This window comes from Drosophila ananassae, chromosome 3R (assembly GCF_017639315.1).
Source record: "Drosophila ananassae strain 14024-0371.13 chromosome 3R, ASM1763931v2, whole genome shotgun sequence".
Lineage (NCBI taxonomy): Eukaryota > Metazoa > Arthropoda > Insecta > Diptera > Drosophilidae > Drosophila > Drosophila ananassae.
The window spans coordinates 18280017-18296293 of record NC_057930.1 but is presented as its reverse complement, the minus strand read 5'-3'; the positions used below and the strand labels follow the sequence as shown (position 1 = coordinate 18296293).

General features: G+C 43.6%; 1 protein-coding gene across 1 annotated transcript; it reads right to left on the bottom strand.

The window, feature by feature from the left end:
• Positions 1–12988: 12988 nt before the first annotated feature.
• On the bottom strand, positions 12989–16250 carry LOC6497183 (lysosomal alpha-mannosidase). The gene is made up of 4 exons (XM_001962567.4): positions 15742–16250; positions 15220–15690; positions 14323–15166; positions 12989–14262 (listed from the first exon to the last, which is right to left on the bottom strand). The coding sequence occupies exons 1-4, from the start codon at positions 16242–16244 to the stop codon at positions 13084–13086; spliced, it is 2997 nt and encodes a 998-aa protein (XP_001962603.2). The 5' UTR covers positions 16245–16250; the 3' UTR covers positions 12989–13083.
• Positions 16251–16277: the final 27 nt, after the last annotated feature.

The window sequence follows — 16277 nt, the reverse complement described above, 5'->3', positions numbered from 1 at the left end:
CCTCAATAACGTCGCTGGCTCAGGGGGATTACGTGACTCGGGAGTCAGACTGAGTCAGATTTTAGAAATCTTCAATACTGAAGCTTTTTCGAAATATAATTTTCTATTTATTTTCCCACAAAGTTTCCTAATAATCCAAATCTAAAACTTTAATCTATAAACACTTGAATATACTTTGAAAAAGGGCCTGCCATAAATTAAACAATAAAAGTATCTGTCTATTCGAATCGCATTTGAAAATATGTGAAAATGAGGATAATGGGGGGTCATTGGGCCCAATGGGGGAAATGGGAAAATGGGTGGGAGGAAAGCGATATAGAGGAAGAGATGCCGGCAATTGAAATTGTCGTCATTTCTGTTGTTATTGCTAGGTTTTTTTGGTTTGCAGCGGATGCAATTCCTACAAAATGATAATTTATGATAATGATGCTTCCGTTATGGGGCGCACAAAACTGGACACAGGACATTGGATTGTGTGCCGCGTAGCATAAAAATCAGCTAGAAGCGAGACAGCGGCGATAGAGATATGGCGAAAAATTTGCCAGTTTCATTCATTTTACGGGTCGGGCCTCGCATATTTATTGATAATTTCCGTGAATTTTGCAGCAGTCAAGCGAAAGCGGAAGTTATGCCATTTGCTGCACGCCTGCCCAAAAAGGACAATAGTTGTGTCCTGCAGCCGTGCCGAGCAAACACAGTGGGCTGGGCTGGGCTCCAGCCCACCATTTGGAGTGGATGTGTCGCGTGGGTGTGACTGTGGCTGACTTTGGGGTATGCTATGTGGGTGTGTGGCCGGCCGGCCTGTGGCAGCCCCAAAATCAAAGTGCCTATCGATTGCGTTGATTTGCCTTGTTTATTGTCTCAGCAATGGCGCCTGACAACTCCCTGGTCCCCGTTCACAATTGTTTTGACTGGCCCCGAGTATTTATGGGTTACGCTCGAACAACAATGGCAACAACAATGACACTGGGCCGGCCCATTGTCTGTGATTATCAATAAACATTAGCCCGAACAATAGGATGCTCAGTGTCAGTGGATCCCCTCGTTCGGTGAGCATTCTAATGACCTTGAAAATTAGTTCCTGCATAAATCTCCCGCACTGCCCCCTACGCATCCCGCCCATCCTATCACTCCCACACACCCCAACTCATTACCCCAAAAAGTTGTTAATTATTGTTTATTATTTATCGCTATGGTTGCATATTAATTGCTGGTCGAGTGACAAAAATTTCATTTTAATTTCGAATTACCAGCCATCTGCTGGCCATTCCGAGGCATATGGTTGCGTTCAGATGATGGCTGATGCACTGCATCCGCTTCTGACCAGCGGCAGGAAGCTGCATTAAGGCCACAAATAGTGTGGGCGAGACGCAGCGGAAATGTTAAGCATATTTATAATAAGCTCATTTATTTTTTCAATAATTTATAGGACATGTGAGAGTTTTATTTTAAAAAGTAATAAAAAAAAATGGCTCTAATATATTAAAGTTATTTTTAATTATTCAAAAGGGCAGGGAAAACCCTATAAATCCAGAAACTTTTATTTATTTACTCAACTGCCAAACTTTCAGCAATCAAATGGCGAGGGGAACCGCATTGAGCTGAGCTACTCATTTGCAAGAATTTAAAGTGCACTTGCCAGTTGCATGCGAATATGGGAATAGTTTCCCTATCTGTTTCCAGCCTGGCTCCGACTAGCGAGGGCAAATGGAGCCAAAAGTTACAGACGACTTCCATTTCCTCGATTTTTCCTCGACCCTTACTACTGCGAACTTGCTACCCCGAATAGGGAAATACGAAAAACTTTAGTTTGGATAATGCGAGTCGAGTCCCCACAGTGTGCAAAGTGTTTGGCATAAAGTTATGCGCCAGCCAAACAACAATAAAATAATATAATTTTTTGTTTGCCAACTCTCGATTGTGGTTGGAAAGTAGGGAAACGTGTTGCAAGCGAAGCCTTGAGTTCTTCGTTTTCTTTTCTATTCTTTTTTTTTTGTATTTTGGGGCAATTCGCGACTCGTTCGACGCTTGGCCATAAACTTTTCAAGGAATATCGAAAGTTTCCTCCCATCGCATCGCATCGCACTCGGCTCGGCGAAAAAGCTTCGAGCTGCGCGAGAGACACACAAAGGCTACAAAACTTATAACGAGAAAACTTTGCCACTTGGCAAATGCGCGATAAAGAAACAAACAGAACAGAATTGTACAGAACAGAACAGCACAGAACAGAAAGGCACAAAATAGAGCCGAGCTGAGCCCAGCCAGCTATCCAGGATCTGCAGGATTGGATGGCGAAAAGATGGCCATGGAAATGGAATGAGCTGTGCCGAGTGGAGCCGCCAAACTAGGAAGATGCCGTCAAGTTGATATCAGTGGCAGAGGTAACTTGGCCAACACCGAATCGTTAATAGACGATCATATCCGGTAACGAACTAGGAGTTCCCTGTATGGAAATATTATATTATTTGGTGGCTTTTAAATATTTGAAATATTGGGTTGAAAACTCTTAGAAAAAAAGTTAGTTTCTTTGAAGTATGTCTCTCCTGTAATATCTACTGACTACTCGCATACATCGGCCGGATAAGAATGATAGTTATTGATATTCGGATTATATCCTTGAAACCTTAGAAGGAGTTCGGTGGGAGTCTTAGGTTAATAGAACTAGTGAGAGCTTTATAAATTTAAGATCATAGACTAGTCTGATCGATACTATTTTATAAGTTTCCATTTTCTAGAAAAAAAAAAAGAAAACAAAAACCATTTTAATTTAATTCTCATCAAAGACATCCAGAGTTCCAGGGTAACTCTGAAGCAACGATTGGATAAAAACTTTCAGAGCCGTCGGCTGGCTGAGAAATATAAAACTTCGGCAGAAGGAAAATTTTTCGCTGACAATGGAGAAGCTAAAGGAAACTCAAGAAAACTCATTCGCGCGTTTTAACTAACTAGCAGAGTGAGCCAGTAAGCAGCGAGTGAGGTTGGATAAAGAAAAACGGGCAAGAATTATTATTTACGCACGGATGGTGTCATCTAATTACGAATTCATTTTAGTTTTGTATGCCGGCACAACAACTGGGAGGCTGACGAGGCGACCAGGCCAGGCCAACACACTTTCTTGGGGTTCCTTTGGGACCTGGTCCTGGCCAGGCTGGAAAATTAACAGAATGCGACCGCATTCGGACAATACACCTGCAGTGCTGAGCCACCACCATCCCGATCAACATTCTTAGCGGTGGCAGCCAGAGTCCGGACACCGGAGTCCATGGTGGGTGGCTTTTAATGCAATATTTCGCAAGAGATTTTTTACGAGGCCGCGACGATAAAAAGTTTGCTGTTCACAGCGTTTTCAGAATTTTGCATTTTTGCGCCAAGTTGCATTTTGGTTTAGACCAGGACCAGGCGGCCAAAAGAAATTTCATGCTCTTTGAAAACTTGTTAAAGTATGATAACCACAATGCAGGCCCCACCACCACCAGCCCCCAGGAACCTCGGCTACCCCAGAAGAATGCCCCGCAGAAGAATCGCCGCAAATAATAATAAGCAAGTTGAATTCCAGAGCTCGGGACTCGTTAACTCGCGTCCAAAAGTTAAGAAATGCATAAAATTTGTTAACAAGCATAAAAAAAAATAATGCCTTGTTCGCACTTATCCGAGGTTGAGGAAACCAGCCCAGCACCTTCGAAAAGGCAGCCATTTTCTTAGCGGAAATAACTAACAAGAAGAAAGTCCTCCCATTATTTATTGTATTACTCTAACCTAAGAAGTATTTCAACTATTTTATAAACTATATTTTAAAAATAAACTGAATTTATTTCATCTTGAAAAGGAATAAACTAAAAGAATTTGATTCAAGTTGGATTTTAATTTTTGAAAGAGTATTCAACGTTGGGTTTCAAAATTCAACTCTTACTATTTTCCATGTTTTAGGAAATTATTAATGTTGCCTTGTTAGGGGAAACTGGCATTGTTTGGCCTAAGAATGCATCATCTTAATGTTAAACTATGTTAAATGGATGCCCACTAAAAAGTTTTTCTAATGAGTTCTCGAAGACCGCAATGGCTATTCAACAAGCATTTTCTAACTTTTAATTAGAGGAATAGTGTTTTTGGAGCTAAGGGCGAGTGTTATAGTGCTTATATAAATCAAAATTTTGGCTATAGGGTGTAGAAGGTACAAAAATATAATAAATATTTTTAAATTGCATTTCAATTAGTTTTGTGTCGGTTGGCTGGTTTTTTCCCCCATTTTTTATGGCAGCTCGCATATTTTTGCGGTTTCTGTATTTTTCCTGCCACTTATTTGACCGCTAATTACATTTTAATGTAAATTAATGAATCTGCGCACTTAACTTGGCCGGATTGGCGGTCCTCCTCCCTCTTGCCACCCTCGTGGCTTGGCTGCTTCCCTCATTGTCGCCCTCACACCTCCAGGCCGGCCCTGTCAACTTGTCTGGCCGCCATCCTCCAAGACACACTCTGACTCATTTGGCTTCATCGAGCCCACAACACAAACTTGGCTCATTAGCCGGTCGCGTTGAAAGCCTGAAATCGGAGATATTTTCAGTTTCTTTTTTGGCTCGAGCATTATGATAAATGATTGAAATAAATGATGCTGGCTATGACTTTTTGGTATTGCCAAATTAACAGGAATCCGACAGTTGAGCCAAGTTTGTTGGCTTGTGGTTTTGGCACGACAGATGATTGTTTCAATGACATGAATTTGTATACAGGTTTTGGTAATTTTGGTTATTCAATTGAAATAAAAATGTTTAAAGCCAAAAATGCGATTAATGCATTATATCGTTCTTGTTAGACGACATGACGACTATCTTATTTCCAGAAAATTTGACAAAAAATCTTAAAAATATTTCGTTCCTAGATTGTGATGCAGAATGATGGAGAATCGACTTGCGAATCGTTTAAGGCATTCCGCTTCAGAATCTGATGGAAATTGGCCAAGATATAGCCATCGATGGGGGCTATATTGTCCTTCCATACGGCTTTTCAGATTTTGAAGGATATCCCCCAGGAAATTTAACAAAAAATCTTAAAAATATTTCGTTCCTAGGTTGTGCTGCAGAATGGTGGAGAATCGACTTGCGAATCGTTTAAGGTATTCCGCTCTAGAATCTGATGGAAATTGGCCAAGATATAGCCATCGGTGGGGGCCATATTGTCCTTCCATACGGCTTTTCAGATTTTGAAGGGGATCCCCCAGGAAATTTATCAAAAAATGTAAAAAATATTTCGTTCCTAGATTTTGATGCAGAACGATGGAGAATCCATCTACAAATTTTTTAAGGCATTCCGCTTCAGAATCTGATGGAAATTGGCCAAGATATAGCCATCGGTGGGGGCCATATTGTCCTTCCATACTTTCTTGGGGTTCCTTTGGGACCTGGTCCCGGCCAGGCTGGAAAATTAACAGAATGCGACCGCATTCGGACAATACACCTGCAGTGCTGAGCCACCACCATCCCGATCAACATTCTTAGCGGTGGCAGCCGAAGTCCGGACTCCGGTGTCCATGGTGGGTGGCTTTTAATGCAATATTTCGCAAGAAATTTTTTACGAGGCCGCGACGATAAAAAGTTTAAGGAAAAAAAGGAAAGTTAAAGGGAAAAAAAAAAGACGATAAAAGTAAAGAATCCATCTACGAATTTTTTAAGGCATTCCGCTTCAGAATCTGATGGAAATTGGCCAAGATATAGCAATCGATGGGGGCCATATTGTCCTTCCATACGGCTTTTCAGATTTTGAAGGAAATTTAACCTAGGAAATTTAACAAAAATCTTAAAAATATTTCGTTCCTAGATTGTGATGCAGAATGATGGAGAATCGACTTGCGAATCGTTTAAGGTATTCCGCTCTAGAATCTGATGGAAATTGGCCAAGATATAGCCATCGGTGGGGGCCATATTGTCCTTACACACGGCTTTTCAGATTTTGAAGGGGATTCCCCAGGAAATTTAACAAAAAATGTAAACAATATTTCGTTCCTAGATTTTGATGCAGAACGATGGAGAATCCATCTACGAATTTTTTAAGGCATTCCGCTTCAGAATCTGATGAAAATTTGCCAAGATATAGCCATCGGTGGGGGCCATATTGTTCTTCCATACGGGTTTTCAGATTTTGAAGGGGATCCCCCGGAAATTTAACAAGAACTCGAAAAAATATTTCGTTCCTAGATTTTGATGCAGAATGATGGAGAATCCATCTACGAATCGTTTAAATTATTTCGCTCTAGAATTTGATTGAAATGGGCCAAGATATAGCCATTGTCTAGAAAAGCTGGCAAATATACATATGACATATTTATATAATATACGTATACCTTTTATTAATGAAAGCTCCACATCTCCCTTACAAGACCCATTTTCAATCTTGGAATTAGCCAAACAGTTGCCCACTCTCAGGCCCCTGAGCACTTCCAGCTCTTTAAACATCGCACCCACTCATCTCGACTCGCTTCTGGCTTGGCTAATTTTGCAACACATTTTGATAAGCTGCAGCATCTTACCTTTCCCCATTTTGTTTCCATATTAAAAATATTGTTTGCCTTCGCCTCTCTCCCTATCTAGTGGATGTGAAATTATAAAGCATGTAGGGGGAGAATATATACATCTTTTTTTTTGCCGCCATTATGCGAGTGCGACGTCTGTTTTGTGTTTTTTCTCACATGTGTGAAATTGCATGTACATACGTACTACGTACTCGCACATAGGTGCGAGCACATTGAGGTGGGCGATCTGTGGGTGGGCCGAGGAGGACGATGCATTAGAGACATGATAATTAAACACGGCATGTGCTCGTCATCATCAGCGCCGTAATTATTATTATCATTATTTTTCCGCGATTATAATAAGCCGCTCGCGCCGTGGAGCTTTTCGCCGCGCCAATTAGGGAAATTGTGTGCTATTTCCAATTTGAGAATTTCAGTACTTCTCTTTTAAAAGCCAAGTCAGGATGCAGCCATCCAGATAATTTTAAATATGAAACATCCTTAAGATATTTTTTGCTGAAAGGTAGCAAGTACTTTTTAAGGTTTAAGAAATTGGGGCACTTATAATAACAAACATTTATAAACTCATAAAAAGAGTATACAAAAGTTTATAAAACAAAGTTAAAAATCATATAGTTATTTACTCTTTTGGAGAACCACTGTAAGTTGTCCATTAGCCAAAATGGAGTAGGCCATTTTTCCATTTAATGAGCCCTCAAATAATGGATTTTCACTTCGAAAGTAATCATCAGTCCTCAGCTTTCTCTTATAACTGATATCAAGCTGCTCTTTTGTTGGTCTGAAGATATTTCAAGTGCGGAAATCAAAATACTCCTGAAAGACTACTTATTAAAAGAAATATTAAACCATCATGGAAAACCTCAAAATACATACCTAACCCCAAATCAAAATCTCGGAATATTTTCTAGGGGGTGCGACCGAAAAAAAAGCCAAGTAAAATAAAATAAACAAACAAATGCCTCATTACATGCGAAATTAAATTTAAATGTTTGCTTAATGCGATTCCAGAGTTGCCCGGGGTGGTCCGGACTCCGGAGTAAGGACCACCGGGTACTGGCTATAACTGGAGAGGGGGGCGGTATACGGAAAAGGTATACGGAACTAAACAAACCCAAGCACCGAGCCACATCAAATTTAATTTCGTTTTGAAGCCCTGGGCTAACCAAGGATGATGACGATGATGATGATGGTGACGGGTCGCCGCCGACGCATGCTTAGAAAAATATTTCTGGTATTTTGCCTTTTTTACCCTTGTTTTTGTTATCGTTGTTTCTTTATATATATATATATATATATATATATATTTTTTTTTGTGGTTTGTTCCTGTTTTTGGGTTCTCGACTGAGTGGAGAAATTAGAATTTTTGCGTGTGTCTGCGGTCGCCGCATTTGGATGGCGTCGGATGCCGACATCGCTCCCGGCCGCATTTCCTGACACCCCGCCTCCCAAAAGGCACTTCCAGAATTTAATACATTTATTTAACATATACAGGGTATGCCCAAGGGTAAGAAGGTTATAAGAGATTTATCCAAGGTCCAAAGGGTCTTGTAAGATTTAAGAGTTTAATGGGGAATAAGTAATACTAATATAGTTATAGTAATGATTATAGTATAGAAGATATGATCTAGATATAATCTACATCTGTAATCTATCTATAGATATCTTGTGTTTACTTATAGTTCAAATCTATTCTAAGAACTTGAAATAAATTGAAAAAACCTTTTCAAAAATAGAACCAATTCTTCAGATTTTCCTTTAAAAAGGGTACTAACGTGTCGGGATGTGTGCCAGATTCTGGTAAACAAACAAGACCGAGACAAAATCATAATAATTTCAATATTTTTGTGGCCGCTGATGTGCTTGTCAGTGGGAAACTGTCAAGGCAGAGCGTTTATTTGACAGCCGCTGGGGATTAGAGGGGTACGCCGGTGCAGGGAGATGCAGGAGGATGGGCGATGGTGGGGCGGAAGCTGGGAGTCAGTGGGGGAGCGGTAGAGGGAGCGGAACGCTCAATTAAAATATAATTTTTGCCAAATACCTCGAAAATGAAATAAATGAAACAACGGGAGCTGGCGAAGATCCTTTTTTTCGGGATCTGCATCCCATTGCTTTCACATGGCCATAAATTAAAAACTTAATAACGAGCTGGGCGCAGGAGCCGAACCGAAACCAGGACATGCCCAATACGTGTGTCCTGGCTCCTGGCGAAGTCCGCAGTCACATCACAAGTTTCATCTCCTCTCCTTCCCTCTATGGCCACCACTCGCCCCATCTCTATCTGTCCCTCGCGGAGCAATGGTCGATGGGATGCGGCTGCGGCAGCAATAAATCGCTAACAGCAAATAAATCAACGCGCATAAATTCCAATGTTCAGCGAGGATGCCTGCCCCGACTTTATTTACGACATTGCGACAAAGACAGTTACGGCAAAATGCTGCCCCTACCCTCGGGGCCAGTCTCTGCCCCTGACCCTGCACCGGGTCCGGCTCATCTCCAGCTCCTGCATCTGCCCCGGGGTGTGTTATGTTCCGGGGTCAGGCCAAGAGGGCAAAATTATAAAGCTTTTTACTGTGTTCCTTATAAAATAACATAACATTAATTGTTTACAGATTTTTAATTATTCTCACCACTTAAGTGAACTTTTTACATATACTCTAAAGTCCTTTATCCTTAAATCATAGTTTGCACAATCACACTAAACTACATACTTTCCATAAATTAAATTAAATTTTCTAATCCAGAACCAAATTCATAAATCATAAAGCCCAGAAGCTGAAGGACTAAAGCGAACTCATACGCGGCGAGAGGAAAGCCAATGAACACCAAAAAGGTTGACCTCAGTGTCGTCGCAATATGTCCTGGAAAATGTCATCTAACGTTGTCCGTGGTTAACCGAAGAGTAGTTGCTTGCCAAGGGTTAAAAGAGTTAACCCCTTGCTAAAAACAGAAAGGATATCAGAGAAAAAACAGAGCTAGTAGGGAAGAAGCTGGAGAGTCGTCGACAAGGACGAGTACATTTGGCGTGGAATTAAAACAAAAGGATGCCGTGTGCTAGGCAAACAGACAAAGGACATTCCCGGGGACACATGCGAGGCGCCAAATCAAGCTTTGATTTATGGCCCAGCTAAAGGATTGCCAAGGAGTAGGAAGTGGCACGACAAACCAGAGAAAAAGTGCACAAAACTAACATTAGCACCCTTGTAAATGTGTAAAACCGAAAGGGACACAGGACCTGGCGGTCCTAGTAGGCCAAATGGGAAAAAAGCAATCCCATCCTGATCCGAACACCGAGACCGAGAAAACCGGCATCTATTAGCTGCGCCACTCCGGGCCGCTCTGCCCCAGACCTCTCTCGGGTGATAATTTATTTATTTCGGATTATTTATTGCACATACATCATAATTTTCGAGACTCGCTGGCAAATATATTTTATTCCTTAAGCAGGCCCGACCCATTCCTCAAAGATGCAAGAATTATAACTCTCAACAATGAAGGATGCGCAATAAATTAAAAATTCCAAACTTAAAAACGCAACAATAAATACACGATACCCGGGCAGAGGAGAAAAGAATGAGGAGTCCTGGCAATCGCCAGGAACAGGACATGCAGTTGATTTATTTCTCTTCTATGGAAAATCACGGAGCGTTGAGAAAAGCAGCATATCCTTACACCCCTCACTCTCCCCGCTCCTGAAGGACGTCTCAAAGAAACGGAAGTATTTATTTCATAATCGTTATGATGTAATGAAGAAAACGCTGAGCTGTTGAAAGGTGAGAGGGGATACAGTGATGAAAATCATGTGTATTTTCAATTTATTCTTTGGGCTTAATGAAATTTATTCAATTATTTTCTAAGACTTTAAGACTCTTCTTGAGGTAACTTTCTTCTGAGATCAATATCATGGATTTATTGAACTCGTATAGTCCTGTGAACTTCATCTACTTGTGAATATTTGCACCCAAGTTTCAATGTGAATGATGCCAGGGAACTGCGCAAAAGAAAAGAAACCGAAACACATCCTTAACATGAAAATACGTGGCGCTTATTAAATTCTTATAAAATCGGCACTCGCTGAGGGATGCTGCTCTCGAGGATGAATCCGCGGGCAAGGGACAGACGGTATGGGATATAGATAGACTAGGGCTCTATTGTTGTAAGTTTGAGGCATTTTCATGGTGCTAGCAGCCGTCGTGGATATGAGCTCCTGCTGCGATATTAAAAACTTGTTGCTAATAAAAAAAAAAAAAGTGAGTCCTCCGACTGTGTCGACTGTAATCATCGTCATGAGTTGATATGGCAGATGATGACATCAATGACATTCGGTGCGGTTCAATAAATTCGCAAGCGTTTCGAAATATATCAAAAGCAATCCCTTACACAGAGGGAAATATATGTAGCTAAAATAAAAGGAAATCATGAACTTTATATTCCTTCTAAAAGGTATCCTTAGGCTAGGCTTAATCGTTGTCGCCCCTTTGAAACCCTAGTATTCCCTTTTTTTTCCCGTGTACCTAGTCCCTTTGTCAGCAGGGGATCGCAATTTTATAGACCCTAAGTAGGCCTCCATGCGAATTTAATTGTTATGGCTGCAGCCTGCTGGGCGGGGAGCTGAGTTGCAACATCGTGGCACCAATTGGCTGTCTATTCATTGGCATCTGGGTGTTGTTTAGCTGCCGGATAATCCGCTGCATGTTGCCGTTGATTAAAACGACACACACACGGCACCGTTCAACGTGAACCTGCCCACAATTTAGCGACAAGGGGCCCAGCACCGATGGGCCATTCGACGGGGTCTGCTCGATTGTCTATAAGCCCACTGCAGTTGCCTGTATTTGAAGTGCCAAAAAGCACACTTTGACTTGTTCTTTTTATTTATTTTTTGTTTTTGTGTTCCGCTGTTGTAGTCGTATTATTGGGTTGTCGAGTGCGCGCTTTAGTGAGAGGATTTATGCCCGATGACGGTATTTGTTTAGCCGCTTAGTTTACCATTTGCCCATTGTTTAGCTTTTATTTCGTCCGACTCTTTGGCTCGATTCCTATATGTTCCGGCTTGAGTGCTTCCAATCCGTTTGAACTCTAAGCTTCCGTTTTGCCCTAAACATGAACACTTTTCAATGATAAAAAAATGTCCCGAGGAACTTTTTTTTTTAACCTTTACATGAACACAGAAAACCAATTAAAGACACATCGAGAAGAACTGCCAATCAATTATGAAATGACATACAAGTGAGCAGTTATCTCGTTATTATGGTAATTGCCGAGCAGTTATTACGTAAAACATGAAAATCCCAAAAGGAAGAACTGCAAACAGCAGGAACACGAGTCTATTGCAGAAACATTCCCGGTGTTAATCAGTAGGATATTTGGATGATAGCCCTTCCATTTTTCCCCTTCGTTTGTTTTTGGCTTATTTTGTTGGTTACACACATGGGGGAATTTGCGACTGAGACTTGGATTTCAACACCCAACTCATTATGGGGTCCGTTGCTGAAATTGCTTAATCAAAGTTGGATTATCTTCTCGGCTGAACGGCTCGGAGTAAACAGCCGGTGGGTGAGTGGTCTTGTATGGGTTTCATTTGAATTAAAAGCGCCAACTCTGCCAAAAGTCGGCATGAGGCTTGCCGGCTTGCCACTTGGCACACATATGCCAGGACATACTGTGCTAAGTCCTGCCGTTCCAGGCAGCAGCTGGAACTAAATTAAATTCCATGTCTAATGCTCGCCGTAGGATTAAGACCAAGCCACGCCTCAACCGGGCTCGCCTCATCGCCTAAGACGGGTAATATTAAATAATTTTTCCCATCTCCCAGGATCCAGGACCCAGGACACATACACACACATATGGCATGAATTCAGCAGTTCATTGTTTTGCATCGCAGTGAAGTGAATCGGAGCAGAGAACTGAGGGTGTGAGTCGGCTGTCCCAACCAGGAGGCTGAAGATTAAAGTCTCCCGTGGCGAACTTAATAATAAAAGCCCAGGACCAAAGTCCTCCGGCTCCTGTTTGGTGTTGGCACAAAAGTATTTAGTGGGCCGGTGGCCAGGCCGGGCAGGGGGCTGGGTAGCTACCCAGCATCGGGCATTGGGCGAAAATCTTTTTTCGAGTGCCAGACATTAGCAGCATTAGGGCAGCAACAACAAGCTATCGCACACAGATATCATTTATACTCGTACATATACTATATATATTATAGCATTGCACACAGCGCCCCGAAAGCTCACAACAAAAATGCAAACGACGGGGCGGAGGATGTGGCTGCCGGAGCGATGGGTTCACCAAATAACCAAAGGACTTATGTCGACTCAGGCCAGAGGATTTGAGGTGTTGTCTGGGAGGATGTGGTTTGTGGGCGACGGGTGGTTCTGCGGCTGGAAGCCAATACAGCAAATGTATCTGCATTGTAAGCGGGAAATATAAAAAGCCGGCTGATAATCTCGAATCGACATTTCCAGCTCGTAATTATCATTTCGGATCGTTTATTTGAGCAGCTTTATCCTAACACTGCTACATACAGAATATTTTGTAATACATCTAATAATAGCATGACGTCCTGCTTAAGAGAGCTCCTTCTTGATGATGAATGTTCGAATTTGCATGGGCTTCAAGGTGACACTGAAGTCGCCGTCCTCCTGCGACTTTTCCGCTTCCAGGGGCTTGTGCAGGCTGGTGAAGTACTCGGGAGTGGAGTGACTGGGACCGGCACCATCGTGGTGGAACTTAAGACGCTTCATGTCGCTGAGGGCCATGTTGCCATCCAAGGTGGTTTCGCGAATAGACTGACCACCAAGCAAATCGAAAATGGAACGAATGTTGAAACTAATCACGCTGCCCTCAGTCTGATCCAAAAAGTTCTCAACCCGGAAGAGAATCTCATCCTTGGAGAAGGGCTCCAGGGTGAGCAGATGCACTGACTCGGGGAAATCATTGAAGTCCGGCAGCGACTGCTTCACCTCCTTTACGCTCTCCTTGCTGAAGAACTTCCAGAAGGGCAGGTGAATCTTTTTCTCGGCAATGCGCTCCAGTGCAGTAGGCTCATCCTCCACGGCACTCAGGGACAGATAGAGTTTTCCGCGAGCGATCAGACCCTTTCCGTACTGCTGCTCGTTAATGGCTTCATCGGCACCGGAGCCATCTCTGAACAGGTGGCGACGATGCAACATCATCTCCAGGCGACCGTTCTGCAGGCTGGTACCTCCCTGAGACCTATCGTTCAGGAGGGTCATCCGCCGGCTATTGTCTTGCAGGGCGATGCGAGAGGTGACCGGGTAGTAGTTTCCGCTCACAGGCTGCTCACTCAAATCTGGGGTGAAGTCCTCGCGCCAGTCCTTCTCACGACGAAGCATTTCTCGGCCGTTGGAGTCAGTGTAGAAAACTCCGTTGTTGGAGATGTCGCTCTGGAAAATGGTCACTATCTCCTTGCCCAGGTTGTCATCCACAGGAATGGGACCCACGAGCCATTCGAACTCGACATGATCTCCGCCCTCATAGATGCGGATTACTTGCGAGATCCACTCGTTGACCTGTTGGTGGACTTCCTTGACCAAATCACCCTCGTATACTGAGAACTCGTAGGCATCGTCAACAATTTGCAAATCCTCATCCTGACGGAAAATGTAGTGGCATGATCGGGCAGTCTTGTACATTCCAAAAGACTGTTCAACCTTCTCCGACAGTCCGTTCATTTCAACGGTCTTCAAGCGACCGGTTTGGTTATCAATCACCAGTTTGATTTGCTAATGAAAGAGGGTGTTAGTTAAATAACAATAATACTTTGGAAAGATTAAGGGACTCACCGAAGTCTGCACTACAGTCTCCCCATCATCGTGGGTGGAAGTGTCCTGTCGGGATTTGTTATTTTGAGGAATTACGTCAGAGCTCTCTTCTTTATCGACCTTCTTAATGTTGTAGCTGGCGATCTTGTTAGCAGTTGCCTTGAAGACCAGCTCGTGCTGGGTCTCGTTGCTGCGGAACTCCAGGGCCAGGACTTGCCAAGGCACGGGAACAATCTCCGAGGGCACAACGCGACCCTTGGCGTCGGTCACCTCATAGTTCTGATTCTTCACAGGCACTCGCACATATTGGGTGGCAGTGTGAGCCAGAGGATTGTACAAGGTCACCACGAAGTTATCGGCATTGTCCTTGGTGAAGGCGCACTCGCTGATGTTCAGTCTCAGGCAGCTCTGGAACTCTCCATTGGGCTGGTTGGTCAGAACACGCAGAGCATCTCGAGCGGTATCGGCACCACCGAGAATGGCATCGTACATCAGACGATCGTAGTCGTTGGACACTTCCTGCTTCTCAGTTCCAGTGATGGCATCGTGATGCTGCATTATTCCCATTATCTGGCGCAGATAGTCGAGGTCCTTGGCCTGCTTCTCACTGGAGAGGTTGGCCAGCACACTCAGTTGTTTGGCTACTTGAAGGATGTGGTTGCCATCGCGTTCAAATCGCTTGGCGGTGGGCCTGGAAGTGAAGAATCCTGTCCAGAAACTCTTCGCCTCGTGGGAGTGAGGCAGGAAGTCCTGTGTCTTATTTGGGAAGCTCTGAAGGCTCTGATGCAGAGAGTTCAGGTAACAGCCCGCAGTAGAGTAGATGAGGTTGTACTTGGAACCACTTGCCTGGCGTTCGTTGACATACCTGGAGGGACCATATTTAACCAAAAAATATTTTAAGTACTTCATCCAACTTACTTGATCAGCTTGTCCATGTTCTCGTAGTTCACGATGGCGTTCTCGTAGTGGAAGTCATCACCCATGGGCACCATAATGTGGGTGGAACGGTACTTCTGGGCAAGATTGGCGGCGTAGTTGATGAACTCGTCCACTCGGGACTTCACATTGTTATCGTAGCTGTCTCCATCGATAATGGGCTCATCGCCACAGCGGGTGTCGAAGCAGAAGCCCGATGGGGCAGAGTAGTGTTGGTAGAGCATTCCAGTAAAGAAATCCATTTCCTTCAGGGTCTCGCTGGCATCCCAGATCATCTCCAGGCCCAGGTTATCCACTCGCTTGTTTTTGTCAGTCATATCCATGCGGGCAAAGAACTGGCCGTCGAAGCCCATTTGGGCGAACATCGAGGCCTGTTCACGCGAGTGGCCAAAAGCATCGATCTGCCAACCGATGCGAGGGCGACCACATTCACCAAAGTTCTCATTCAGGAACCTTAAAAATATCAAGAATCAGCACTTGCAGGCTATGTCCTTCCATACTTACTTCAAGCCTACGGTGAACTGGTCAATCACACTCTGGTAGTTCACGGCAGCCTCATCGTTCATGCTCCAGCCGCCGCCGGTAAACTCCATGCGGCCTTCGTTGACAAGTTTCTTGACTATATGCTTGGTGATTTCTGACTGATCCTGCCACCACTTGGCAAAGAATCCTGTCTCCACCTGGATGAAACGTCGGCGCGAGTCCTTGCTGAGCTCAGTCACCACACTTTCGAAGATGTATTTGGCTCCGGAGTGTTGGATGCCCTGCCTACTGCCGTAGTAGTATTGGTCGACTGTCTTCAGCCATCCCAAGTCATCGTGGGAGTGGGGCACCATGTGGATGTTGATCATGCCAGGCTTGGTTGCCGGGCAGGACTCATAGCCGCAAACAGATTCACTTTGGCTGATGTAAAAGCCACAAAGGACTAGCAGGATACCGAAGGCTTTCACCTTCGCCATTGTTCGGAGTTCTCGATCTATCGTTTTCACGGAAAATACTGACTTCATTCGCAAATCATTCTTACTTTTATAAGTTCCTTA

Coding starts and splice junctions, on each gene's coding strand:
- LOC6497183 (XM_001962567.4), bottom strand. CDS start 16,244: ATGAAGTCAGTATTTTCCGTGAAAACGATAGATCGAGAACTCCGAACA. Junction 15,691..15,741: donor CAGTTCACCGTAGGCTTGAA/GTAAGTATGGAA, acceptor GATATTTTTAAG/GTTCCTGAATGAGAACTTTG. Junction 15,167..15,219: donor AACATGGACAAGCTGATCAA/GTAAGTTGGATG, acceptor TGGTCCCTCCAG/GTATGTCAACGAACGCCAGG.